The 25525-nt window shown below is 44.1% G+C and overlaps 2 protein-coding genes across 12 annotated transcripts in view; one reads left to right on the forward strand and one right to left on the reverse strand.

Moving 5' to 3' along the window:
• SRCIN1 (SRC kinase signaling inhibitor 1) overlaps positions 1–25525 on the forward strand; it is a 308760-nt gene that overhangs the window by 192480 nt on the left and 90755 nt on the right. The gene's annotated exons all lie outside the window — the stretch shown is intronic.
• On the reverse strand, positions 4884–7970 carry LOC117058308 (cold-inducible RNA-binding protein-like). Its single transcript, XM_033169403.1, has 2 exons — positions 7368–7970; positions 4884–5405 (listed from the first exon to the last, which is right to left on the reverse strand). The coding sequence occupies exon 1, from the start codon at positions 7875–7877 to the stop codon at positions 7431–7433; it is 447 nt and encodes a 148-aa protein (XP_033025294.1). The 5' UTR covers positions 7878–7970; the 3' UTR covers positions 4884–5405; positions 7368–7430.

Below are 25525 nucleotides of genomic sequence, written 5' to 3' on the forward strand. Positions count from 1 at the left end.
TTTGATTCTTCAAACCTGTGTGGCAGCTACACTTGGAATGCCTTATACTGTACAGTTTTAGTTTACAGTAGCCTTTTTGAGATGCAACAGTTTCTAGAGTTGAAAAGGGCATACAGAAAAGCGCAGCCAAAGTGCCACCTGGAGCATTTCTCCTATGAGGAAAAACTACCGCGTTTAACCTAAGGGGAGAATGACTGAGGTTTCTCCCTCTCACAATATCTAGAACCAGTGGTCAGAGCATAGGAGCCAACTCCTAGGGGCCAAGGTCTCTTTGTTCCCCACCCCCCAAAAAATATCTGAGGGGGCCTCCAACGTTGCTGGGCATTGCCATTCAAGTGGTGTGTGTGTGTGCCATGTCATGTGATTTTATGTGGGCCTCCCCAAAATTTTATTCAAGTTGGCACCTCTGGGTCAGAAGCAGATTTAGGGGAGTGCAACTGGTTCACCGACTCTTCGTGACCCCATGGACCAGAGCACGCCAGGCACGCCTATCCTTCACTGCCTCCCGCAGTTTGGCCAAACTCATGTTAGTAGCTTCGAGAACACTGTCCAACCATCTCATCCTCTGTCGTCCCCTTCTCCTTGTGCCCTCCATCTTTCCCAACATCAGGGTCTTTTCCAGGGAGTCTTCTCTTCTCATGAGGTGGCCAAAGTACTGGAGCCTCAACTTCAGGATCTGTCCTTCTAGTGAGCACTCAGGGCCGATTTCCTTGAGAATGGATAGGTTCCCAATGGATAGGATAGGTCACGAAGAGTCGGACACGACTGAACGACTGAATAACAACAACTACTACTGGTTCACCGGTTCTGGGCACCAAGCCGAGAGGGCGCCGCAGGGGGCACCGCAACAACAGTGTACAACGGAAGGCGAGAGGTGAGGGGGCATCAAATTTTGGCATCGCACAGGGCGCCGCCGAAAATTGAAAGCCCAAAGTTCACCTGATGAAGTTGAATGATAGGATACTCAAGGCAGACTCACAGCAACTGCTATTCCGAGAACATCTCCAACTTGGCTAGTAGCCCTTGATAGAGCCTCATCCTCCACCAATTTGTCTAATCCTCTTTCAAAGGCATCCAAGCTGTTTCGTCATTGCCACGTCTTGTGGAAGCAGGTTCTGTAGTTTAACAATGTGCAGGGGGGTCACTGGTTCATCACCCCTGCCTCAAGGAGGATGTAAGCAAATGAGCTGCTGGAGGAGACCAATGAGAGGGAAATAAGCTCTTCTGGGATTCTAAGTTGACTTCATTGGGGTGACAAGGGGGAGGCCAGAGGGCAGCCTTTATGGTCAGAGCCCATCTGCTCATTTACAGAAGGCTCTGTTTGTGCTGTGCTGACCAGACAATGGTAATACTGTACAGTACTTCCACAGAATATATTTTTTCCCCATGCCGTGATTTTAGAGTTGCCTATGAGGCATTACAGCAGCTGACCTGCTTTGTTTAAACCCGGGTCTGTCTCAGTCACATATAAAAGCAAGGGTGGGAGTATGATTTTTAAAGCAAAAGGGACATGATGTGCCAAATTCTGACCTGAGCACCAATGGATTAAGAACTTTTACCTGAGTTTACTTATTTCCTCCTCCCTACCACTTCATTTTCCTTTTGAGTTGTGTGACATCTTGTAAGCTTGAAGGCAGGGATTGCCTGGGTTGCAGTGATTTGTAAGCCACACTGGGAGTCCCCCCCCCTTTTCCTAAAGTGCAGGATATTTTTTGAAAAAACAACACCTAACCAATTAAAAAAAAATAGACAGGATAATGTTCTGTTTTGAGTCTAATTCATGATAGTTGGGTTTAAGCTGATTGTAAGAGCGAGGAATTACCAGTAGCTGGAATGTGCTGATAGTGTCCAATTTTTACATACAATTGATGTTAAGAGCTGGTGTCTCATAGTGACTAAGAGTCTGTTTTGGGGGGTGAATGGATGTGGAAACAATTCTTAATGGGAGCTAAACACAATCCCTGTTTCCTTCCTTGTCTATGGTTCAGATCTCACCTCTCAGCTGTGACCTCACTAAGTAGCCATGGGCATCTGTTCTCAGTCTCCCAATTTTGATACGGGGTTACGCTGCAGCTGCTGATAATTATCTGACCCATATCATAGGGTTGTTATGGGGATTGTTGAAATAATGGGTGGGAAGTACTTAAAAACAAACAAACAAACCCTGTTATTATTAGTTCAAGTAGGGAGCACTGCATTTTAATGGGTAACTGATCAGCATTTAATTTACTGAAATGTGCGCCCTTAAAAGGCACAGCTAGGAATGGCCGGCCTCCTTGAAATTTTGCATTCAGCCTCTTTCTGTTGGGTCTTTGTTGTCATGGCTGTGCTTGAAATTTGATCAGCTTTGCCACTTCCTGGTCACAGTTCCCATGGCTCTCTCTGTTGCTGAATGGAAAGCAGGGAGAACGGAGCAGGGAAATGCTAGGGTGGGAAGCCAGGGGGAGCGAGAAACCTGGCTGATCTGCCTTATCAGGGAACTGCACCTGCTGTCACATCAGGTTCCCACTGAACCGGGATGCCATTTGCTGAGATGCAGATTCCCCTCCAGAATTTGAGAGTGGATTGTGGATACCTGAGAAACTTACAGCGCAGCAATGATGAGCAAAGCAAGGATTCAAAACCATCTGCACGCATGCTGTCAGATTCTGTGGCAGGGTGGGGAGTGATCTCCAGGCTCTCTGCAAAGAAGAAAACGCCTTTTTGAAACGTGAAGGGTTCTCAAACTCTCCTTTCTAGAGCAGGCTGGTGTAGGGCCAGGTGGTTAATTCCCAAGCTGATCCACACCAGGCTTTGCATATCTGGTTTTCTAAATGGAGAACTGTCAGAGCAAAGTGTATGGACATGTGCAGGAAATCTGCCGGAGCCTTAACATGGCCTTTGCAAGTGCTTTTCTGGACAGCGTTCCCATGCTTACCAAAAGGTAAGCCAAAATTTTGGCCAATAGCTGTTTTGGCAGGTGATTTGGAGCCCCCGCAGAGGGAATGGCTTCTCCTTTATTCTGAGGTGGGGGGGGCTACTTACTTCGCAGACCTTTGAGGCCAAAACGACACAGGGATGCCCAGCACCATCTTGCTCACTAATGGGTTTCTGTGGAGTGACTGGCTGGTCACCATTGGAGACAACAAGATGCTCTTACCCTGAATGTGCCTTTCCTCTTTCCCAGCATGACAGCTTCTATTTTACATGCGCTCATTTAAGCAAACTTATTAGCAGAGTGTGGGTCCTTAAGATAGCCAGAACTGAACCATTCATGCATAAGAGGTAAGTTTCAGCAGACTTGGTAGAGCCCCAAAATCTGCAGGTGTGCAAAAGAACATTTAGATCATCAACAACAAAAACCCTCCAATGAGGGAAGGGATGGGGTGGGGAAATAACTTGTCCAATGAGGACTGAGCATTCACAGTGGCCATGAATTCTGACTGACTAGGGCTGGAATAGAAAGCTGGAGAGGAAGATGGAGTTCTGGAACCTTGATCAGGAGCAACATTTTGTTGCAGATTCCCACTTTTTAAGAAAAGCATTTAGCACGCACTCAAAAGCTCCCCCCCCCTCTTTTATCTTTCAGTGATACATGAACTTAAATCGTTGCACTGGAGACAGATTTTGGGCTGTAGCTCTGGCTCAGTCTGCCCAAAAGCCAACCTTCAGCTGGCCTGTGGTTCTTTAATCATGTTGCTGTACTTTATTCCATGTTGCAATCCACTCCTCAGCCTTTGTCATTCTTCATATCGTCCTTTCCGCACCGTTTGCCTTGCTTTTATCGGTGCTAATAAGGCTGTCATTTCGAATCCACTCATATTGCCCTTATCTCCCTTTGATTCTCCCATCCAAACAGAGTGATATTAATTGTGCCTCTCCTTCCTGCTTTCCCTTTGAAAAAAGAAAAATATTCTGCTGATGTCATCACCACCCTCTCCTGCTGCAATGCAATTGATTTCCCATGCCAATAGCTGCACTGAAGGCTATGCACTAGATTGCTGTGGGGGGATAGCTGAGTTCCGCTGCAGAGATCAACATTTTTGCCAAGAGGCAAATAACAAGCATGTTAAGCCTAGCTTATCCTTAAACCAGGGTTCAGTCACCCAGTCCACACCATGGCTGAATCATCACCATTGCTGAAGCAGAACTGCCTCACCTCAGCCCATCTTTTTGCTTCAAGTCAGGAATGCTGTATGGACTTACCCTTAGTTTGGCTGTTGTCAATGTGGGCGAGTCCATGATTTCCCCCACACTTGCAAGAATGCTACCACCTTCAGTAATTCAGTGCATAGAGTGCAAATAAAGTGCTGTCTTGTCCAGGGTGCAAACAAATCACTATCTTTCCCAATGACTCACCCGCCTGCAAGGAAATACGCTCCATTGACAGCTCCATACAGCATAAGCCAAAGAATACGAACACAAGAAATGTAAGCAAACCGCCATTTGACAATACGTGTCTTAAAATAGCCTAGAAGCATATGCCCCTCTAGTGCCCCAGTAACTCGCTTTGTTGAACCTTGGTCAGTTCTACATGCAAGAGAGTCTTTTTTCGTGGACATACAAACAAGCAGCTATCAACCTGTGTTTTAAAGGTGTGCCGTCTTCAGTCATTGTTGTACAACATGATTCCCCCCCCCAATAGATCACTCCATAGTTTAGGAGGGGTTTGGTAATGTGCAGAGCTGGCCTTTTCCTTTGCCTGCTGTAGAATTCCCCTGCCTTACCCATACCTACCAGGATGACTTACTTCTGAGTGGATAACCATAGGATCGCACAGTAAATCTGCTATTCTTTTTTTTTTTCATTTTCAGAAGGGCATTTAATAGGCTTTGTGAAGCCAAAGAACTGAATACAGGAATTCCTTAACCACTTTTAGTACAATATCGAGTTACATGTGTGTCTTCCAGTTTAAAAAATATATATAAACAAACGGTTTTTCAAGAACAACTTGCAAGTTCTGCAAGCTTCAGTTCTAGGTACATCATACAGTATAAATTCTGATTTCTGAAGATCAAACACACGTCTCCCTTTATAATCAAGGGGGTTTTGCCTTCCACCATACCCCTTGCTTGCTACACCATAGGACTTTTACAAAACTACAAGGTATTAATGCATTTATAAAAACAAGGAGGATCCTTACACCTTGCTCAGACTCTGGGGAATTATAGGTGAAGAATAGGTCAGAACCCCCATCTTGGTGTGTTAAAAGAAATCCAGGGGGTGGAGGTGGGGGAAAGCAATAAAAGTATGTATTCAAAAATGCTTAAACACACCTGTAAAAAAAAGGCAAATTAAAATGTTTTCCTTCAGAAAGCTCTAACAGGCCATCCTGTAGCAGAAGCTGTTGGGCTGCTTGTGGTAAGACTACAAAAAGGGAAGATACAGGTAGAGAACTAAACAAGATTCAGCGAAGCTCCAAAAATCTTTATAAATACGGAATACAAGAAGGCACTGGCCTCAATTTTGTTAAAACTGTAAAATATCTAGGTATCAATCTCACAGCTAAGAATCTGAACCTGTACAAGGACAATTACGAAAAACTGTGGATAGAGATAAAGAAAGATATGGAAATATGGACAAGATTAAAACTGTCGATAATGGGAAGAATAGCAGTGGTTAAAATGAATGTCCTACCAAGGATGCTGTTTTTATTCCAAGCCATACCAATATTGGACAAATTGGACTGTTTTAAGAAATGGCAAAAGGACCTATCGAAGTTTATATGGCAGGGCAAAAAGCCTAGAATTAAGTTTAAGATCCTAACAGACTCTAAAGAGAGAGGAGGCTTTGCCCTGCCGGATTTAAGACTTTATTTTGAAGCAGCGGCCTTTTGCTGGTTGAAGGATTGGTTTAAATTAGAGAACGTTGATGTGCTGGACTTGGAAGGACACGATAACATGTTCGGTTGGCATGCATACCTTTGGTATGACAAGGTTAAAATTCACAGAACCTTTAAGACTCATATAGTCAGAAAATCCCTGTATCAGGTCTGGACTAGATATAAAGACTTATTGGAGAGAAAGACTCCTAGATGGATTTCACCAGTGGAGGCCAAGGCCTATAAGAGACCGAATATGTCTGCAAGTTGGTTACGATATATGGATATATTGCAGCAGGAAGGGGACTCATTTAAGTTAAAAAGTTACGACCAAGTTAAAAATCAGGTCCCCGACTGGCTGCAATATTACCAGGTGTATGAAACATTTAAAATGGACAAAAAAATTGGTTTTCAAGTAGAAAAATCAAAACTGGAAACAGAACTGATAGAATCCAACTTTAAGAACCTTTCTAAAATGTATAATCTTTTGCTAGAGTGGCATACGAAAGATGAACTGGTTAAATCGACAATGATAGATTGGGCGAAAGATGTAGGACATAATATTATGATGGATGACTGGGAGAGACTGTGGCAGAAAGGTATCAAATTCACTGCTTGTAATAGTTTAAGAGAAAACATAATGAAAATGGTATATAGATGGTATTTGACACCAGTTAAGATAGCCAAGATGAATACCAAAATGTCAGATGTATGCTGGAAATGTAAACATGCGAAAGGTACCTTTTTTCATATGTGGTGGTTGTGCCCAGCGGTAAATGCCTTCTGGGATAAGATTTATAATGAGCTTAAAAAGGTAATGAAAGTTACCTTTAGCAAGAAACCAGAGGCATTCCTCCTGAGCATAACCAATGAAGAGATACCCAGCCAGGATAGAGTGTTTTTTATGTATGCCACAACAGCAGCCAGAATCCTATTGGCAAGAACATGGAAAGGTGAGGAGGTACCAACAGTGGAAGAATGGCAAATGAAGATGATGGACTATATGGAACTCGCAGAACTGACCGCCAGAATCCGGGACCAGAGGGAGGAGAAGGTGTCACAGGATTGGAAAAAATTCAAAGACTATTTAGTTAAATCAGTGAAATTGAACATTTGAGCAGAATTAAATAGAAGATCGGCTTTAGTAGGTTTATGTTAGATAAAACTGTTAGGAAGAAATTTTTGTGTGACGATTTATTTGTTAGAAAATATGTTAAGATTTGGTGTTTAAGTTAAGATTTATATTTGATTAGGTATTTGATTAAGTAAAGTTAAGCATATCAAAAATTGGGCAAATGTTAATGGAATAAGATACAAAGCTACCTAGAAGATAGATACGATTTTGAAGACAGTGGAGGGAATGGGGGAAGCCCCCAAAACAGAGAAGATAGTACCAAGAAAAGTAAGAAGATAAGTGTTAGTTTAAGGTTTGTATATGTTTCTTTTTATTGTTATTGTTTGATTGTGTTTTGTATTGTGTTTTTATAGTGTTAATGTTGGTGTTTATGTTATGTTATGTTTTCTTTTGTTTTAATGGAAAATAATAAAAATCTTATAAAAAAAAAATCTTTATAAATACGGCCATTGGAAGGACGATCTTGATTCAGGAAGGATTTATGCTCGGTGCAAGCTAGTTATCGTAGTTGTCTCTGTAGGAGCTCCCAGAGTAACGGTCTCCATAGCCTCCTTGATTCCTGCTGCCATAATAGTCTCTAGATCTACCATAGCCGCCGCTTCTGTTATCGTAACGGCCACCTCCATATCCTCCACCGCCTCTGGAGAATCCACGTCCACGCCCTCTGCCTCCAGAAGAGCCACGGGAGGATTTTTCAGCCTGGTCCACTCTGATCTGACGCCCATCCACAGACTCTCCATTCATGGCCCTCATGGCATCCTTGGCATCTTCAGGACGGCAATAGGTAATAAAACCAAAACCCCTGGACCGCTGAGTCTCCCTGTCTTTCACCACAACCACTTCTGCAATGTCTCCATAGGGGGAGAACAACTGCTCCAGATTCTGCTCATTGGTGTCAAAACTGAGCCCTCCAATGAAGAGTTTTCCTTCATCCGATGCCATTGTTCAAGTGATTGAAGCCGGTCTCTGAGCAGGATGCGAAGGGAGCCGTTAGCCACTGAGGCAAGAGGGTATCACGATGGCGCCGAGAGAGAGAGAGAGCATAAAACTGCTATTCTATAGGAGACGTCAAAGTCTGCTGTTACGGTCCTAGAGCCACATACAACATGTGGGATGAACTCTTTTATTTGGGCCAGTTGGCATTTATCAACCTGAAAGGTTTTGAGTCTTTGTTGAATCAACCTGTTTTGCAGGAGAAGCCACCAGAGGCTCTACCTACCTACCTACCACCACCACTTCCTCTCTCATTTTTTTAAAAAAACATATGTGACAATCAGTTAATCAGAAACCATCATTTGCAAAGCTCGGTCTAAGGCAGAAATCTGTGCAGGCTTCCAAGTCCTACAAACTCAGAGCACTTGGGGACATTTCTGCCCTGGTTCTTGGCTTCTAGCACAAAGCCACAATAAGGCAAAACTATCACTTTTGTTCTAGGGCAATTCCAGGCTATTGCTTTTTTGAAGTGGGATCCAATCTCATAACTAACAAATTCACATTCAAAACAAAATGAAAAAATAAAAAATCCTTCCAGTAGCACCTTAGAGACCAGCTAAGTTTGTTCTTGGTATGAGCTTTCGTGTGCACGCACACTTCTTCAGATACACACATTCACTAATGGCACTTGATTGGGAAGTCTTGGACAAGAAGCCCGCTTCCCCCAGAAGACCAGACTTATTGTGTTAACTAATGATGGGAAAGGTGGAATCTCTCTTTGCGCCCTGTAAGCAAATCAGGACAAGTGGTACATTAAACAGGAAGCAACCCCAGATCTCACCTTGCAGCTATACTGTAGAGGCGCATTCTCAGACATACGGTGCGCTGTGCAGACAACAGCATGTTCTCATTTGCTCACTTGATTCTCACATTCCTTGGCACCCTTTTTGTTTCCCCTTCTATCAAATTTTGGACTGTAAGCTCATTTGGGGCAGAGAACTTGTGGAACTCTGCAAGTGCCACGTACGTGCATGGTTGGCGACCAGGTAGGAAGAAGAAGAAGAAGAAGAAGAAGAAGAAGAAGAAGAAGAAGAGGAGGAGTTTGGATTTGATATCCCGCTTTTCACTACCCGAAGGAGTCTCAAAGCGGCTAACATTCTCCTTTCCCTTCCTCCCCCACAACAAACACTCTGTGAGGTGAGTGGGGCTGAGAGACTTCAGAGAAGTGTGACTAGCCCAAGGTCACCCAGCAGCTGCATGTGGAGGAGCGGAGACGCGAACCCAGTTCCCCAGATTACGAGTCTACCACTCTTAACCACTACACCACACTGGAAGGAAAAGGTTTGCTTCAGTTCATGCACTAAGCTAGGGGAGAGCTGTTAGTGGCACCTGGGTATGATCCAGCTCGCAAAGCAATTCTATTGGGCTTCTGAAGACCCTACCAAATTTTAGCCAAGGCATGTTAGAGTGCTTGCCCACAGTTTTACTTGTAAAGAGAATGAAATCGTTAAGTTCCTCCACTTCCAGAGTTGCCCCAGTCTACTGTTGTTAAGCATAGTTCTCTGATATCTTTCTCTCCCCCTCTCTCTGGTTGTTTTTCTCATAGACCAATGTGGCATTTTCACAGTGCTCTCTCTGTGTGTGCTGTATTGGGAAAAAGCTGTTCTTTACCCAGAGGTTTTCGTCCGCTGTGATTGCTGTGTTGAATGAGGTTGCACAAATGTCACAGGCGCCTGTTGTGTCTGTGATGCCACTGACGATCAGCAGGAGAGCTCCTTCCCCACCCAGACCCATAAGATTCGGTGAGCTTGGGCACCATCCGGGCAAAGCGAAGCACTTTGAAACCCCATTGTTTTCCATGGGGAGTGTACTGAGCACGTGGGGGATTTCTCCCACTGTAATTATAGAATTGTAGAGTTGGGAGGGATGCTGAGGATTGTGTAGTCAAGCCACACAGGAATATGCAGCTATCACATTGGGGGGGGGGGTGTCAAACTTGCAACCTTGGCGTTACCAGCAACCAACTGAACTATGGGATGTCCAAGTTGCTTGATGTTGGTTGGATTTGTTGTCGCCGCCATAGCTTTATAATACCTTCCTCCTTGATTGATTGCGTGCGTGAGAGCTCGTGTGACAGCTGTTGGTGTGAACTGAGCCAGCACAGAGAGTGCAAAGCAAGCATGGCATGGGAGAGTCCCAGGGGCCAGAGAGAGAGGTCTTGCCCACCTGGGTCTGAGGTTCCCAACCTTGCGTTAGGTGGTGGGACAGGATCTTACGCTATTAGCTGGGGTGAACATAACCAAAAGTGACACGTACTTAGCATACATTTTGTTGATTTCACTCTTAAATCTGCTTAGACTGTGTTCTTACTTGGCAGGAGCTGACCCTGTCTTGCTACAGGGAGATGACTTTATGACCGTGATGGACACAGCCCAACCTTTGGAATAGTCTGTGTGCACCTGGTGCAGACCTTCTTTGAAGAGTCTTAACTTTTTAGGCAGTGGAATCAAATTGTGCAGAACTAGCAACTGCTTCTGTATCATGTTTACTAATTTGCATAATATTTGCTTCATTCTTTAAAAAAAAATGAAGCACTTTTTTATTGGTATGAATATTGCCCCCAACCTTCCTTTAAAAGATCCTTGACACGTGTGTGTGTGTGTGTGTGTGTGTGTGTGTGTGTGTTTGTGTTTGTGTGTTAAAAGGGCAGAGGAATCCACTTGCAGCGAAGTCTGCAGCGAAGATGCAGGTACAGCTGCATCTCTACCTGTTTGAAAGCCTTCCTCGAGAACACCCACCTAATTTACCTATCCATTTTAGCAAATTCATTGCTTTTTTGTTTTGTTTCTTTTTCTTTTTCTTTTCTTTATATAAAAAAACACCATTGGGAGGGGACTTTAAACAAACCAACTTAAAAACAGCAACTCCTCACGCAGTTTAAAGTCAACTGTTTTCTCAAAACAGAAATCTTAATGGTATTTTTTTTGTTCTGTTTTTTTTTGTTCTTTTTTCTTTTCTTTTCCTTTTTTGTTTGTTAGCAACCCAACTACTGGAGCTTTAAGGTCAGTACTTCCAATTTTTACCCACACCCAACGCTTTCGTATAAAGGAAAATTGCATGCGCTTTCCCACCCTTTTCTCTGTATTTTTTTCTGTACGGTGTGCACAGGTTTGGGGAGGGGATTGGGGAGGTATCTGCGGCTTTTGCCCTCTCTTCCTTGCACCAGATCTCCTGTTTCTATGAGTTGTTTCTCACATTAGCCTCCTCAAGCATGGAGGAGGGGGGGGGGCTCCAGGAAATTGCTGCAGCACCTGGAAGTGTGAACTGGAATTTTAAACAGTGTGCATGGGTGTCCACAAGTGAGAAAAGGGGGGGACGTTGCCCTTCCAGATTAGACATAATCTTCAGACTCTTTTTTAAAAGAGTAGGTTCCTAGCACCTAAGCTAAGAGGCAAAATATACAGGGGCTGCTCTCTCTCCTTGTTTCTTTCTCTCTTGGTGTGAAAATGTAGCCTGTTCTCCATTTCAGTGTTTTCCTTTGCCTCCTGCCACCCTGGGAAAAAGCCTGCAGGTACCCAGAGTAGGGTGCCCATGGGTCCTACATTACAGAGGCCCCAATTTTGTTGGAAGGAGTCCTCTATTTGAAGAATTATCCAGTCCAAGTCCAGTTTAAAGTTGAAGAACCATAAGAAGGGAGACCAGCTGGTGCTTTGGAGTAGCTCCTCAATAATCACCACCTGAGCCTAGAGTCATGGAATCGTAGAATTGTAGAGTTGGAAGGGACCACAAGGGTCATCTAGTCCAACCCCCTGCAGTGCAGCTACAGTATCAAAGACAGATGGCCGTGCAACCCCTGCTTAAAAACCTCCAGCTTCCAAGTCCGACCCACTGTCAAACAGCCTTTACTGTCATAAAGTTCTTCCTGATGTTTAGTCAGAATCTCCTTTTTTGTAACTTGAAGCCAACCAGAGCAGGAGAAAACAAGTTTGCTCCATCTTCCATGTGACAGCTCTTAAGATAATTTGAAGATGGCTATCATATCTCCTCTCAGTCTCCTCTTTTCCAGGCTAAACATATCCACCTCCTTCAACTGTTCTTTTCACATGTATTGCCAGTAAGCCAGGTTTACCCCATCTCATATTTGTGCATCTGATTCTTCCTGCCTAACCTCTGAACCTTACAATTTTCCCTGAGCAGGTTACAGCAGTTTAAAATTCAGTATTAAAAACAATTCAAATCAATTGCAGCCACAGGAACTGGGTGGACCCCAAACACACACATATCTCAGGTGTCAAAGGCCAGAGCAAAGACTGGGGGTTTTTCCACATTCACCAAAAACTGGCTAGTGAAAGTGCCAGACATACCTCTGTGAGGAAGATTGGGGAGAGAGGTATTGTATCCCCATTTAAATTATATCAATTACTTCCACATTTGCATCTATAACTAGAAATTAGCACATGTGAATTCTTTGCAAATCTGTGTCTATTTTTTTCCCTTTTTTTGCAATTTGTAAGTGGCCAGGCTTAAGTGGAAGGGTTGAAGAGAGGTCCCATGGAGATGGCGTATTTGCATATTTGTCTTCATGCTGCCATCAGGGCAGGACTTTAGGACAGAGGTCCATGCCCCCACTCTGCAGAATGAGCAGCAGGGCTGGCTTATTATATTTTTGAAGCAATGCACATTTCCATCCAGGGATGGGGGTGCGAGGCTGCACTAATAAGACTATTAAGTGCAGAATCTAAAACTACCTTACTGCATCACTGCTCTAGATTTTTTAAAAAAATGAAAATAGCCTGGGGAGGCTGCCAGATGAGAAGGGGAAGCTTAACCTTGTTCAACTGAACCATTTCTGGCAAACCAGAGCAGCACACGGAAATGCCGTTTACCTTCCTGCCAGAGCGGTACCTATTTATCTACTTGCACTTTGACGTGCTTTCAAACTGCTAGGTGGGCAGGAGCTGGGACTGAACAAGGGGAACTCACCCCGTCACAGGGATTTGAACCGCCAACCTTCTGATTGTCAAGCCCTAGGCTCAGTGGTTTAGACCACAGCGCCACCCGTACACACACACCTCTAAAGAATGTTTCGTAAGAAATGAGTTAAGCACCTCTACCCATCCTTCTGTGTACCTCACAACATCCTGAAACAGCTTTTCACATCCTGCGCTGCTCAGACGACAAGACCCTCCTCTCAGCCTTGCTGATGTGGTCCAAAGGAAAGCAGAGCAATATGTTTGGCAACAGCTTGGTTGCAGGAGTTGCCAGAAGGAGGCGTACAAGGCGCCGTCCAACTGTCTTAGGGACTCCACTCCTTCTTTGTAAGATATCTCACAAGGCATCAGAGGTTTAGGCCTGGAGTTTTCCTTCTTCTAGATGGGCTCCCTTTCCAGGTGGACAAGCCCCATCTACTTCTCACTTCTACAGCATGTGCAGAAGCTGCCTTCTTGACCATTGAACCCACTATTGGTCTAATACGCCAGAGCCTGTCTTTGCATGCAGGGGAAGTCCCTAACTCAGCTAGGGTTTGAGACCCATCGGCTATCCTCACCTGGTTTAGCCGGCCAGTTGAGGCTGTTCCCAGGGTATGGCTGCTGTTATGCACTGAGCTCTCCTAGGAGCTGCAGGTGATAGCTGAATACAGGGGGGCAGGACCAATGGTGAACAAACTGCCCAGAAGGAGCATGACATGTACCCAGCCAGAGGTACTACTCCTCTCCACACACCCCATACACCTCCCCAAAAAAGCATTCAGCATTCTCACAAAACCGTAATTCTCAATCTTCTAAGGCAGGGGGTCAGCAAGCTTTTTCAGCAGGGGGCTGGTCCACTGTCCCTCAGACCTTGTGAGGGACCGGACTGTATTTTGAAAAAAAAATAGGAACAAATTCCTATGCCCCACAAATAACCCAGAGATGTATTTTAAATAAAAAGACACATTCTACTCATGTAAATACACGCTGATTCCCAGACCGTCCGCGGGCCGGATTTAGAAGGTGATTGGGTCGCATCCGGCCCCCAGGCCTTAGTTTGGGGACCCATGCTTTATCCTCTCCTTTCCTGAGTCCCTCTCTCATCAACACCCAATCACATTTCAAACCAGTGTAAAAAATCATAATTCTTCATACGGCCACCATCAATATACACGGTGTTCTACAAGGTTTTCAAAGCAAAATGCCTGATCCCTTGACGCCTTCAATTTTGCAGTTTAAATATTGGCAGCGGAGGTGAAAAGCTGGGCAATAAGGGAATGCAGTGTGAGGAAATGCAGACATGACCACTTAAACTTCATTTCAGCAGAGGATGAAGATTAAATGCGCTGTTGCAATGTGCGGCACAGCCGCGTCCTTAATTTACGCCTAAGTTTTAACCGGCTCTGACAAAGTCATACAGACGGCCACGTCAGCTCAGCACTTTCTGTCTTTCGTACAGCTAATTAGTCCCAGTCAATACATCCACAAAACATTTTCAGGAACTATCTATGTGTTAGGTTAAAAAAAAAAAACAGTTATGTGGCGCTTTAGCAAGATTGGTTTAGCATGATCAGTTTAGGAGATTGGGCAGGGAGGGTTGATGTAAGGGGGTCCAGGTAACAATAAAGTGGGGAATGGCCAGCATCTCCCAGGAGAGGTTTCAAGACCCAGTAGGGTGGGGAAGAATGATCAAAAGAGTTTAGGGATGATTCAAAATGCTCTCAAGCCTTCACTCCTTTAGTAGTTGTCTTGCAGGAAATCACTTTAAGATGCAAAATGTGGTTTGCCTCCAAGCGAGCTTTTCTCCCAGATTCCCCAGCCGCGGAAGGGGAAAAGAAGGGATCCTGCAACGCTGGTGTCAGCCTTAGACGGTTTCCTACCTGAGGCAAAAAAAAAAAAAAGTCAAAATGATGCTGTGGTTTGGATTTCCTTTCAGCTTAAAAAAGAAAAAATCCCCATGTAAAGGCAAAATAAATAAATAAATAAATAAAAATGGCAGCTCTTCTGAAATACGTTGCCTGAAGCAACCGCGTCCTGTTGATGCATGGTAAGGCCAACCCTGTTTTGTACACCAGAAATTAATCTTTCCTTTTTGGTGGTTTGGCAAGAAGGGGTAGGAATCGTGGCCAATATCTCCTTAGACTCGAAGAGGAGAACCATCAGCTCAGAGTAGCAGGAGTTATTTTAAAACTGTTCTTCTTTTTTAGGGCGATGCAGAGAGTATAGCCAGGGCAGTGGACCCTACTCAGTCTGTGGGCTCAATAATAGGGGTGGAGATGCCCCTTCGGGTATACAGGGCTCCTTCAGGTAATCTCCAGTAAAGGCCTGGAAAACACATATATACACATTCCAGCATGGGATGGCCCCGTAGACCATAGTTTGTGTTTGTTTGTGTGTGCATGGTGGTGGGGAATTATCACAAAGTATTTGCCACCTGTACTTCCAGAATTTGTGTGCAGAAAAGCCAGGTTGTGTACTTCCAGGTAGAAAAACAAAATCTGAACTCCATAAGCTGCTTTATACCAGGTCAGGTGGGGGAATCAAATTTCAAAATGTTCCATCTCCAGACAAGAGATTATTAGTACGTTCAGGAAAAGGGTTCCAGCCTAGTTTCTTCCTTAACAGGGTGGGTTTTTTGTTTTTTGTTTTGTTTTTTGAGGACCAGTACATTACTGCTTCAGTAAAAACATAGCCAAAGTATAACACAAATCAATTTTGCATGATCTCAGTGTGATAATAGAGGAGTGAGTATTGGGGTGAACTGTGTCGTGCTCGCTCGGCATGCTCCTTTTTTTCCCTTTTTTTTTTGCTTTAGTGTAAAGGTGTCGTCTCCCCTTCGCATTAACAGCCTGGCTCAGTCAGCTTGGTATTTACAGTCTTTATTACATATGTACAAGAAACAGCTACAGTTCAGGATTAAGCGTCCGAACCCGTTGGGTCAGATTCGGGGAGTGGCTTCCTTCAATTCCCGCGCCAACAGAGTAGATGTGGTAATCTCGCGAGACGTCTTTGATCCTTACGTTTCATTTCCCTCCTTGTCTGTGCTGATGTGAAATCCCTCCCCTTCCAGAGTCTGAGCTCCCTTTCCCCCCCAACCTCTGGATCCCTGAGCCACTGCCTCAGCATCCCTGAAACCACTGAGCCTCAGCATCCCTGAGCCACTGCTCCGCTTCTTCTGCCACTTGCTCCTCTGAATTCTCCATGACATTTAGCAAAATAAAACTGCTTTGGTTTGGTAGAGGGTGATGAGCGAGTTGTCGATATGAGAGATATATATCTCAACTCCCCAGGATTTCTTTGAGGGAAGTTCACGACACCTAAGCTGATTTACTCTGTGATTCTGACATTGCCTGTGTGCAAGTGTGGCTTCCAGACTTTGAGTTTAGAAGACTGCAGTTCAGGAAATTATGTTAGTTGCTGTGCTGATCCCATAGCATAGGAAATACCATGTAAGCCAAATACCTTTTATAAAATACCTGTATAATTTGATGACTGTGCAACCTTTCAGGTTCCGCAGAATTCTTACTTGTGGCAGATTTGAGAGTTCTCGAATAAAAAATAAAATGCATTTTAAAATGTGCATTTTGAGAGAAAATCCATCTAGAAACAGCCTAATATGCTTAGTAATGTGCATTTTTAAATAGAGAAAACACATTTGAAATACGTATGTGTTTAAATGCAAATTTTAGTGTAGGGTTTTTTGTTTAAAAAATAAAGTTGCTCATTCTGCCCATACTATGCTTTAAATAACCACCTAGTTCCACATTGTAGAGATCTTGCATGACCTGATTTGGGTTGTCATGCCATAGCATATGTAGTTTCATATATCCCATCCCACCCTGCTGTGCCACAAATATGTGCTTCTCTTTCCCAGCTTATTGCCTGACTGAGGCTCTGCCACAGATCACACAGCTTAGCTGTCCACCCTCCCATCAGCACCACTCCCTCACCAACAATTGTCAGAGGAATTTCTGGTCTCTTTGTCCCGTTGCAAATTCTATCATTGATCACCCACTCCTGCTTGGTACTCAGTAGTCCTTCAGTAACCTAGCAACTGCATCCCCAGCAACAGAAGAAGGGAAGATGATGTGGGACACTAGAACTAGTAATTGTCGATTCTTGTTTTAAGAAAACAACTTACCATTTCCTTTGCATGCTAAAATAGTTGAGAGCATTATTCTTGCTTCATTTGCTTTTGTGTGTGCACGCACGCACGCACGCACAAACACACACACACACATTTCAGTTGGTTTCTGAATTACCAACAGCTACAGTACTTTGGAAATCAAAAACAAACTGAAATACTTTGGAAATCCGAGGGACCCAGGTGGCGCTGTGGGTTAAAGCACAGAGCCTAGGGCTTGCTGATCAGAAGATTGGAGGTTCGAATCCCTGCGACGGGGTGAGCTCCCGTTGCTCGGTCCCAGCTCCTGTCAACCTAGCAGTTCGAAAGCACGTCAAAGTGCAAGTAGATAAATAGGTACCGCTCTGGCGGGAAGGTAAACGGCGTTTCCGTGTGCTGCTCTGCTTCGCTTCGCCAGAAGCTGCTTAGTCATGCTGGCCACATGACCCGGAAGCTGTACACCGGCTCCCTTGGCCAGTAACGCGAGATGAGCGCCGCAACTCCAGAGTCGGACATGACTGGACCTAATGGTCAGGGGTCCCTTTACCTTTACCTTTACTTTGGAAATCAGTGACATCTCTGCCTGCAAACCTCACATTATGCTTTCAGACTTATTTTCAGAATCTTAAAAAGTTTATTTGTGAGCTATAGCTTGTGAAAAGTGCTCTGTGTATTTCTCAGAGGCACTGTATTTTTTGTTGTTATACTACACATCTTAAAGGTAAAGAGACCACTGACCATTAGGTCCAGTCACGGACGACTCTGGCGTTGCGTTGCGGTGCTCATCTTGCGTTACTGGCCGAGGGAGCCGGCATACAGCTTCCAGGTCATGTGGCCAGCATGACTAAGCCGCTTCTGGTGAACCAGAGCAGCACACAGAAACACCGTTTACCTTCCCGCCGGAGCGGTACCTATTTATCTACCTGCACTTTGGCGTGCTTTCAAACTGCTAGGTGGGCAGGAGCTGGGACCAAGCAATGGGAGCTCACCCCGTCGCGGGGATTCGAACTGACGACCTTCTGATCAGCAAGCCCTAGGCTCTGTGGTTTAACTCACAGCGTCACCCTTGTCCCTAATACACATCTTAGCCCTGATATTAACAACAGAGTTGAAGGCTAAGCCCTAGTGCAGGGATGGGGAACCTATGCCCCCTCAAGGTGTTGGTGGACTACAATTGCCATGATCACTGGATCATGCTGCCTGTGGCTGATCGGAGCCGGGATCCAACAACATCTGGAAGGCTGCAGGCTCCCTACTTCTGATTTAGTGGAACCTCAAATCTCAGATCTGAGTAAAGCCAGACCTTGTTACTCCTTGATTCAGGGAATGCATTCTGTCCATGGCCAGAAGAACACTTCTTTATTGAAATGTGGCTGCTGCTCATTTCAATTAGGGCTTCGTAGGAGATTTTCCCAATGGATTTCATTCCATAGTGAGTACTAGGAAAGAAGATTTCTTTTGGGTTTTCCACCTTAAGCACCAAACTGCCTTCAGCTCTGAAGCCTTAGCAGGCCAAGGCCTCAGAGGAGACAGGAGCTTCTTCTTACCTTATGTGGGTCTCTTTTTGTTTGCGTTCCTCCAGCAGGCCAGGGAGTTTGCGGAACCCAAGCATCAGAGATATTTGCTCTACCAAGTCAAGCAAATGTCAGGCAGGCTTAGTGCTGTAATCCTCTGCCAAAACGTAGCCAGCGCCCTGAAGGCCAGGCCTGCCAGCAGCTTTGAGAAACATCTGTGCCTTCTGTGCTGCTGTTGCTTCTGCGGTTGCTGCTGTTGCGGAATTTGCCCTCTGAGTAGTTGAATGAAAGGTTGCGTTTTGCTAAGCCTGGCAACCAGGGCGTAATTCAAGCCAAGCTTCATCACCAGAACTTTTTGACGCCTTGACTAAACTTTAAAACAGCCAATCAAAACAGTGCATCTGAGCATGTACAGGCTGTGTTTGTTCTCTGCTCTTCTGAACAGCTACAGTACGCCTGAGATTGTGAGCAAGAGCTTTCAGAGGTGTGTGTGTGTGTGTGTGTGTGGTTTTGTAAAATACCTTCTTGGAGAAGGGGAAATGGTTAACCAAGCCACCTGAACCCTAATCTTGTCTGGGGTGCTGACTCTGTGGACTCATTCAGATTTCCTTTAGTGCCATGTTTCTAAACACAGGCCTGCACCTTAAAACTCTTGTGTCCAAGCAGGCTTTTTTGCCCTTCCCTGTGAAAACCCTGGCTCTTTACCACTGAATCGGAGCAAAAGGCAATCTGTGATAAACCCAAATTGCCGTTTGTTCTGATACAACCTTAAAGAGTGGGTTTTCCTGGGGAAAGTGGCAAGGCAAAAAAATAAAATGCTGAGCTTTAAAGTCTAGAAAGCACAGGGCAAAAGGCAAGTTTGGAAGAGTCTGTCTCATTTCACTTCAAACTCTAAAGGCTGCTTCACATGTGATACTTTCTCCACAAGTGTGTATGTGTGCATAGCTCACAGAACTGATACCATCACATGCAAAGACTACATATAAAATAGGTCCATGAAGAGTCCTCACTCATATCTTATCAGGAAGGGGTTTTTCAAGATGTGCAAAAGACATACATGTAATAATACTAATACTAATGCTAATAATTTTATTATTCATATGCAGCCCATCTGACTGGGTTGCCCCAGCCACTCTGGGTGGCCACCAACAAAATTATTAAAAACACAACACAACATCAACTATTTTTTAAAAAAATTCCCTGAACAGGGCTGCCTTCAAAAAGTCAAATAATTGTTTATCTGTTTGACATCTGATGGGAGGGCGTTCCAGAGGGTGGATGCCACTGCTGAGAAGGCCCTGTGGCCTGGTTCCCTGCAGCTTCATGTTTTGCAGTGAGGGAAGTGCCAGAAGGCCTTCTTCACACATGATGGACTATGCAGGGCTGTGTGTGTGTGTGTGTGTGTGTGTGTGTGTGTGTCCCCTCCCCCAAGCTATGTACACCTATGTAGACAGAACATAATAACAACCAATAGGCACTGAATGTCTACCTAGCGCAGCATACTGCTTCCAATAGTGGTCAGCCACATGGGCCTGGGATTCTCACAAGCAGAGCCTCACAGAGACAGCCATGCCTTGCTGCTTGCCTCTAGCATCAGTTATTCCAAGCTGGGAGACACATGATAGCTGGCAGAGGTTTCGTTCCCTTCTGCCACCCCACCCGAGAGTTGCAGGTAGTTTGAAAGTGAGATCAGCAAGAGTGCAGGAATCTGCCCTACACTGATAGAGATTCAGACCTGGAGGCTTTCCCAGTTTTTATGGGAGATGCTGGGGACAAATAACGTTTGTCGCTGTGCTGAGGCCCTCACCTCCGGTAAACTGTTTTTGTTCTGCTGTTTAAAACCCGAAAACCTGTTTAGCACTGGTGACAGTGGGACAAAGGAAATGTGTGAATAATACACTAAACCCATTATCAACCTTCAGCAATGGCTGTCTCTCTCTTCAGCTCAGTGTATTCTGATTCTGAGCATGGAGGGTGTCATTTAGCTGCCTTGCTTCAAAGCCATTAGTAGACCCACTTCTCTGTGAACAGGTCTTTTCTTTATTTTTGAAGTCATCTAAGCTACCAGAGGCTACCACTACCTCTTATGGCAACAAATCCTCAGTAACGCAGTGTGTGGAGGAGCACTTCCTTTTGTTAGCCCTGAATCTTTTGTCCTTTTTTTTTTATTGGGTCACCCTGACTCTTAGTATTGTGAGAGAGGGAAACATCCGTCTTTATTCACTCAGCATCCTGCCTTTATTCATTACCCTTTGATGTGTAAAAACATGTGTTCTGGGGCAGGGCAGTGCTTCCCACAGGTAAAAGCTGCTTCAGGCCTTCAAAAGGATGTGTGAGGGACAGGCCCCAAAATTGGGTAAAGGGTGTGGGCACACAGACCCTGCTTCTATAACATCCCCACCAGTGCCGGATTTACGTATAAGCTAAACAAGCAATAGCTTAGGGCCCCACTCTCTTGGCGGCCCCCATAAAAATTAAAGGGGAAAAAACCTGGATGTACATTTCCAAAATACAAGATAAAAGACAAATAAAATAAAACCTACATACAGCAACAGTGTGTTGTGTTGTGTTGTGTTGTGTTGTGTTGTGTTGTGTAGGCTCCTATGATGTAAGTAATGGGCCCCGCCTGTTAGCCTGCTCCCTAAAATATCACTGGTTCTATATATAGGGTGCCTACATTCTGCATGGGCTGGTTAATAATAATAATAATAATAATAATAATAATAATAATAATAATTATTATTATTATTATTATTATTATTATTATTATTATTATTATTATTATTTGTATCCCGCCCATCTGGCTGGATTTCCCCAGCCACTCTGGGCGGCTTCCAACAAAAATCAAATACAAAAATATCACACATTAAAAACTTCCCTAAAAAGGGCTGCCTTCAGGTATTTTCTGAATGTCAGGTAGTTGTTTATCTCCTTGACCTGTGATGGGAGGGCGTTCCACAGGGTGGGCGCCACTACCGAGAAGGCCCTCTGCCTGGTTTCCTGTAGCTTTGCTTCTCGCAGTGAGGGAACCGCCAGAAGGCCCTCGGCGCTGGATCTCAGTGTCCGGGCTGAATGATGGGGGTGGTTGCGTGTCAACGTGTGCAAATGGCTTTAGACACCTACTGTGTTTCCCTAAAAATAAGACATACCCGTAAAATAAGCCGTAGCAGGATTTCTAAGCATTTGCGTGATATAAGCCATACCCCGAAAATAAGACATAGCGATAGCCGTGGCTATGCAGTGTACCGACGCGGAGCGGTTAAGAAGACGGGCAGCAACTGACGTAATAAAAAAATAAGACATCCCCTGAAAATAAGCCATAGTATGTCTTCTTGAGGAAAAATAAATATAAGACAGTGTCTTATTTTCAGGGAAACACGGTATTAGGTCCATAAATTACCATATAGCATAAATTCAACACAAAAAACAGCGACAATTTATTGTTGACAAAGGAAAGCTAGACATATAAAGGGCACCATTGCCTTCAATAGCTTAGGGCCTCATCAAACCTAAATCCGGCCCTGATCCACACACATGCCGATTTGCCCACTTCCTCTCCTGATATCCATGCATTTAGCCAAAAAGGTGTGCAGGGGGATCTCGTCTTCTTTTCAGCTGAACTTGATTCATAAAACCATAGAAACGTCGAGTCGGAAGTGACCCCCGAGGGTCATCGAGTCCAACCCCCTTGCAATGCAAGGATCTCAGCTAAAGCATGCATGACAGATGGCCATCCAACCTCTGCTTAGAAACCTCCAATAAAGGAGAAGTCCTAACCTCCAGAAGGAGTCTGTAATCTCCATCCATCAGGAGGCCAGATTGCACAAGGTTCCTGGTCATAGGGAGGATTCTTAACTGTGCTGAGCTACACACTTAACCCTAGAATATGCATTCTTGTAGGGACGCGGGTGGCACTGTGGTGTAAACCACTGAGCCTTGGGCTTGCAGATCGGAAGGTCAGCGATTCAAATCCCCGTGACGGGGTGAGCTCCCGTTGTTTGGTCCCAGCTCCTGCCAACCTAGCAGTTCAAAAGCACGTCAAAGTGCAAGTAGATAAGTAGCTACCACTCCGGCGGCAAGGCAAACGGCGTTTCCGTGTGCTGCTCTGGTTTTGCCAGAAGCGGCCACATGACCCGGAAAAACTGTCTGCAGACAAACGTCAGCTCCCTCAGCCAGCAAAGCGAGATGAGCGCCACAACCCCTGAGTCGTTCATGACTGTCAGGGGTCCTTTACCTTTTCATGCATTTTTGTACACAATTCTTGACTGGAGAACTGCATTTCAAAATTGGGAAAAGTGCAAATTTCAAAGGATGTATTTACACATTGCTTTGGAAAGTGTGCATCAAGGTGGATAAAAATCAATGATTAGAGAAATGGATTTTTAATTTAAGTCTGACTTTTTAAAATTTAAATCTGATTTTTTTTAAAAAAATCTGATTTTTAAAATAAAATGCTTTTGCAGGAAAAATCTTCCTAAAGATAGTTTTCTACTTAAGTTACATTATAGTCCAAAGGGTGTGCATCAGGAAATAAGGATTTGTTTTAAGTTTTTCATGTGTGCTAAAGCATAGTCTAAGTTTTTTGTGGGGTTTTTTAATTGCTTAACCACATCAGTTAATAAACATGGATACATATACTATAATGTTATTGTTTCAGTTAAATAAATTGTTTAAATTGTTATTAAGGAAATGATTATTTTTCTCCTTCCAATAAAGTACAGCAGAAAAGTTGTCCAAATATAAACAATAGTTTCATAATTACCTGTCTTTGCATTTCTAATAGTATAACCAAATCAGTAATTTTTGATATAACTGTAAAAACTACTCTAAAAATTTATTATTCCAAAAATGAAACCTTCATCTGGTTGTAAATATTATGATTATACCAGCAAGAATGAGTCTTTCTGTAAAAAATGATTTAAATCAAGTCTCACTGACTAGTGATTTAATTCTAGTCTTACTGCCTAGTGATTTAAATTGTGATTTAAATCAAATCCACCCTGCTGTGAATTAATTAGAACTACACTGCCCTGAAATGCAAACTGAATCGAATTTATCCCGTCCCTAGCTAAAGGTGCTGTGTTGGATCTCTTAGTATATGGCGTGCTTAAAATGGTGCAATCAGGTGCTTTTGCTGGACTCCAACTCCCATTATTTCTGACCATTGGCTATGCTGGTGGGGGCTGATGGGGACTAGAGTTCAACATCATCCAGAGGACACCAGGTTTTACATTGTTGTACTGGGATTGCAATGATGGACTGATCAAGCCTTTCTAGACTGTTGCTTTAGGCTTTGTTTTTTTTAATCATCCTTGAAAAGTTGGCGACACCTGTATTTTCACATTTTCACATTGTGCACAGGCCGCCTTTGGTAAGAGAGCTTTGGATCTGAAAGGCAGTGGGGGAAATGCTGGCAATAGCTAAGAAATAAAACCTGAATCAAAATACATCTGTGCAGCTCCTAGCACTTGGCAGGTGTTAATCAGCAGAAATAGCTGAGGCCCTTGCTTTGGGTGAAAAACTTAAGGCGGCCTTTTGCTGATCTCCTTCTCTTGCATTCCGTGGGTGGGTTGCATCCAGACACACACCCTTCTCTTAAACCCGCCCACCCTGCTTTTCACCCCACATGCATTAGCCAAGGGGGTACATCTTCCCGACTAATCCGATTTTTAACAGTAATCTTGTTAATGCTGAGATCGGGATTAATTCTAGGTTAATCGGGATAATCCTGACAAAATGGTGAGCGTTGTAAGCATACGACGGATTAATTGTTACCCTTAAAAGAATACTGAACACTGAAATTCATCAGGGAGGCCTAAGCTGGGTGAGAAAGGGAATAAGGCCAGGAGTTAGACGTCAAGGATAGGGAAACAGGGATTTTATTTCTGCTGGACCAGAGTCATACCATATACCAAAGCCTGTCAAGGGTAGAAGTCTTTCTGAATTAAAACTAGCACCCATCTGCTTCTCTAAGCATGACTGTTTGTAGTAGTAGGCAGGATTAAAATTTGCCTTTCTTTGCAGCATGTGGATTGACTTATTTACTCGATACACCTGAAATTCTAATGGTCTGGGTTTGTATCATCTGATCTATGCACTGTAGGCTCCGTGTCTACAAAACTCCCAAGGGCCTACTACTAATAAAATCAAACCAAATTATTGTTTGATTTAGCGGCTTACTCAAGTCTTTACTCACCAACATGCAGGTATAATATGCCTTAAGTATATGCAAATCAAACTTTCACATTGCAGCTGTTTTTGTTAGCAAAACCAGAAATTAGATCTTCAAATTTCATTTTTATTTACTTATGTTGCAGAGCACATTATCAGCTGAGAGTAGTGCAGGAGAAGATAGTCACACAGCATTATTCTTGTGTGCCTAGATCTATGATTATGGGTCCTGTAAAATGTAAATACTTATCTTCAGATCTGTTGGAGTGTGTGCGTGTGCTGGAATTATAACCTGGGATGTTTAGAACGTCCACTTGGAAATGCATTGGCTTTCCCATCATCACACACTTAGTCACCAAGATGAAGCCGATATGATAGCTGCACATTAGGCTCTCGTTTGGAATCAGATTGATCTCCCTTGAGCTCCTAAGCCGCATCCAGCAGTGTGTCTCTTGCAGCATTCCCAGCCTCTGCCTTTGTCAGACAATCAGCCCCACACTGGCCATCTCTGCCCCTGCTCCCAGTTCCAGACTTAGGTCATTTCCAGGTGACCTGCTATTATTGAGCTTCCGTCCTGATTTGTTTGCACAAAGTCTGCACGGAGGTTAGATGACCTTGGCTATTTATTGAGCCTTCATTCTGATTTGTTTTGCTTTGATTTATACAACGTTACCCCTAGGAGATGTTACCCCATGTCTCACTGCTCTTATCACAAACAATAAATAAACAACAAACAAACCAATCCAGTTTGGGTGGGGAAATGGGTTTGATGCAGAAGGGAGTCAACTTCAATTGTGCATCCTGACTGTGGAAATACCTGAAAATAGTGACATTGTACCCTTATGCCAATGTTCCCTTTGCATTCACCCCCCCCCCCAA

This window comes from Lacerta agilis, chromosome 14 (assembly GCF_009819535.1).
Source record: "Lacerta agilis isolate rLacAgi1 chromosome 14, rLacAgi1.pri, whole genome shotgun sequence".
Lineage (NCBI taxonomy): Eukaryota > Metazoa > Chordata > Lepidosauria > Squamata > Lacertidae > Lacerta > Lacerta agilis.